This window comes from Camelina sativa, chromosome 15, assembly GCF_000633955.1.
Source record: "Camelina sativa cultivar DH55 chromosome 15, Cs, whole genome shotgun sequence".
Taxonomy (NCBI): Eukaryota; Viridiplantae; Streptophyta; class Magnoliopsida; order Brassicales; family Brassicaceae; genus Camelina; species Camelina sativa.
The window spans coordinates 20,878,939-20,880,467 of NC_025699.1; the positions used below are offsets into that span (position 1 = coordinate 20,878,939).

At 38.0% G+C, this 1,529-nt stretch overlaps 1 protein-coding gene across 2 annotated transcripts in view; it reads right to left on the reverse strand.

Annotated features, from left to right (window-relative positions):
* The window catches only part of LOC104747268 (pentatricopeptide repeat-containing protein At2g13420, mitochondrial-like), a 2,642-nt gene continuing 1,547 nt past the window's right edge, over positions 435–1,529 (reverse strand). Inside the window, exon 2 of one of the 2 annotated variants that reach the window (XM_010468877.2) lies at positions 435–1,279. In XM_010468877.2, coding sequence (XP_010467179.1) covers positions 569–1,279 — 711 coding nt within the window. In that variant the 3' untranslated portion in view covers positions 435–568. The remainder of the gene's footprint in view (positions 1,280–1,529) is intronic. The other variant, XM_019236943.1, reaches the window with a different exon arrangement.

Genomic DNA, 1,529 nt, shown 5'->3' on the forward strand with positions numbered 1-1,529 from the left:
TGCAATTACCCTAAAGTTATGATTATAATTTTGAATATTTCATTTAGTTTTATACCTAAATATCAAAAATAATCAAAATATCTAAAATATATTGTCACATAAGTCAAACTTTAACTAAATTTATTTAAATTTAATTAATTTTAATTATATTTTTTCGGGTACCCGGTAGTTCGGGTACTAATTGGGTTCTGAAAATTGTAACCCAAACCGACCCGAACCCAGTACTACCCGAACCGAACCGAACCCAAACATAGTAAAATACCCGAATGGGTTCTATTTTCCATTACCCATTAACCCGAACCCGAACGGATAATACCCGAACCCAAACGGATAACCCGAATGCCCAGTCCTTTCTGAGTTTAATTATAGTACGTTTTATTTTTAAAAATACACATACCTATTTTTTTTTTTTTTTTTTTTTTCNATTGCAAATACACCAAAATATAGATTACACGGTAACATCCTCCTACTAAAGAAACTCAATCTGTTTTTTTTTTTTTTTTACTAAAAATGAGAAAGACAAGAAATCAGATTTTGACTCAATGTCTTTTACATTTGCCAGTATACTTCATCTCTTGTAAGGCTCAAAAGGATATCTCTGAAACTCAGAGCCGAATGTGATAGATTCCTCGTCGAGTTTCTTCTTCAACCTCCTCCAAGTCTTCATCTTATTAGACTGTATTAATCCTTTATACAATGTCTCAAACGTTAGCTTTTGCGGCAAGTAACCCTTCTCTATCATCTCCACAAAATACCCACAAGCCTCCTTCCATTTCTCCTTACTACACAACCCATGAATCAATGACGTATACGAGTCCAAATCCGGACCAGTTTCACTTGCTTTCAGATCATCCCATATCTCTTTCACAGTCTCCATCTTCCCCAAATTGATAAACGTCCCCAACAATACATTATACGTCTGCGTGCTTGGTTTACACAATCCAGTCTTCATCTTCCTATACAGATTCATTGCCCCATTAGCATCTTTCCTCCCTTTGTATTCTTTGAAAAAACAATTGTATGTCGCAGAAGACGGGCTTATCCCAGTTTCCACCATTGTTTCAAGCAACTCTTCCGCTTCCTCCAATCTCCCACAAGAACAGAGACATTTAACAACCGATGTGTATGTTTCAATCGTCGGACTAATCCCTTTCGCCTTCATCAGCTTCAACTTGTCCAGCGTCAGCTCGGACTTATGAGCTCGGCTATACATATGAAGCACGATGGAAAAACTCGTAACATCAGGCTCAATCCCTCTCTGACGCATTTCATCGAACATCTTCTCTGCAGTCCTCACATTCCTCTCGAACCTTTCTTCCGGATGCAAACTCGCCGTCCGACAAATCCCATTGAGCAAAACATTATACGTGACAACGTTCGGTTCAATCCCAGACTCAATCATCTCCGCTAAAAACTTCTCCGCCATATCAATCCTCCTAAGCTTACACCAACCAGCAATCAAAATCGTATAAATCTTCTCATCACACCCAAACTCTTCTTTCCTTTCATTAAAAACCCCAACAGCCATC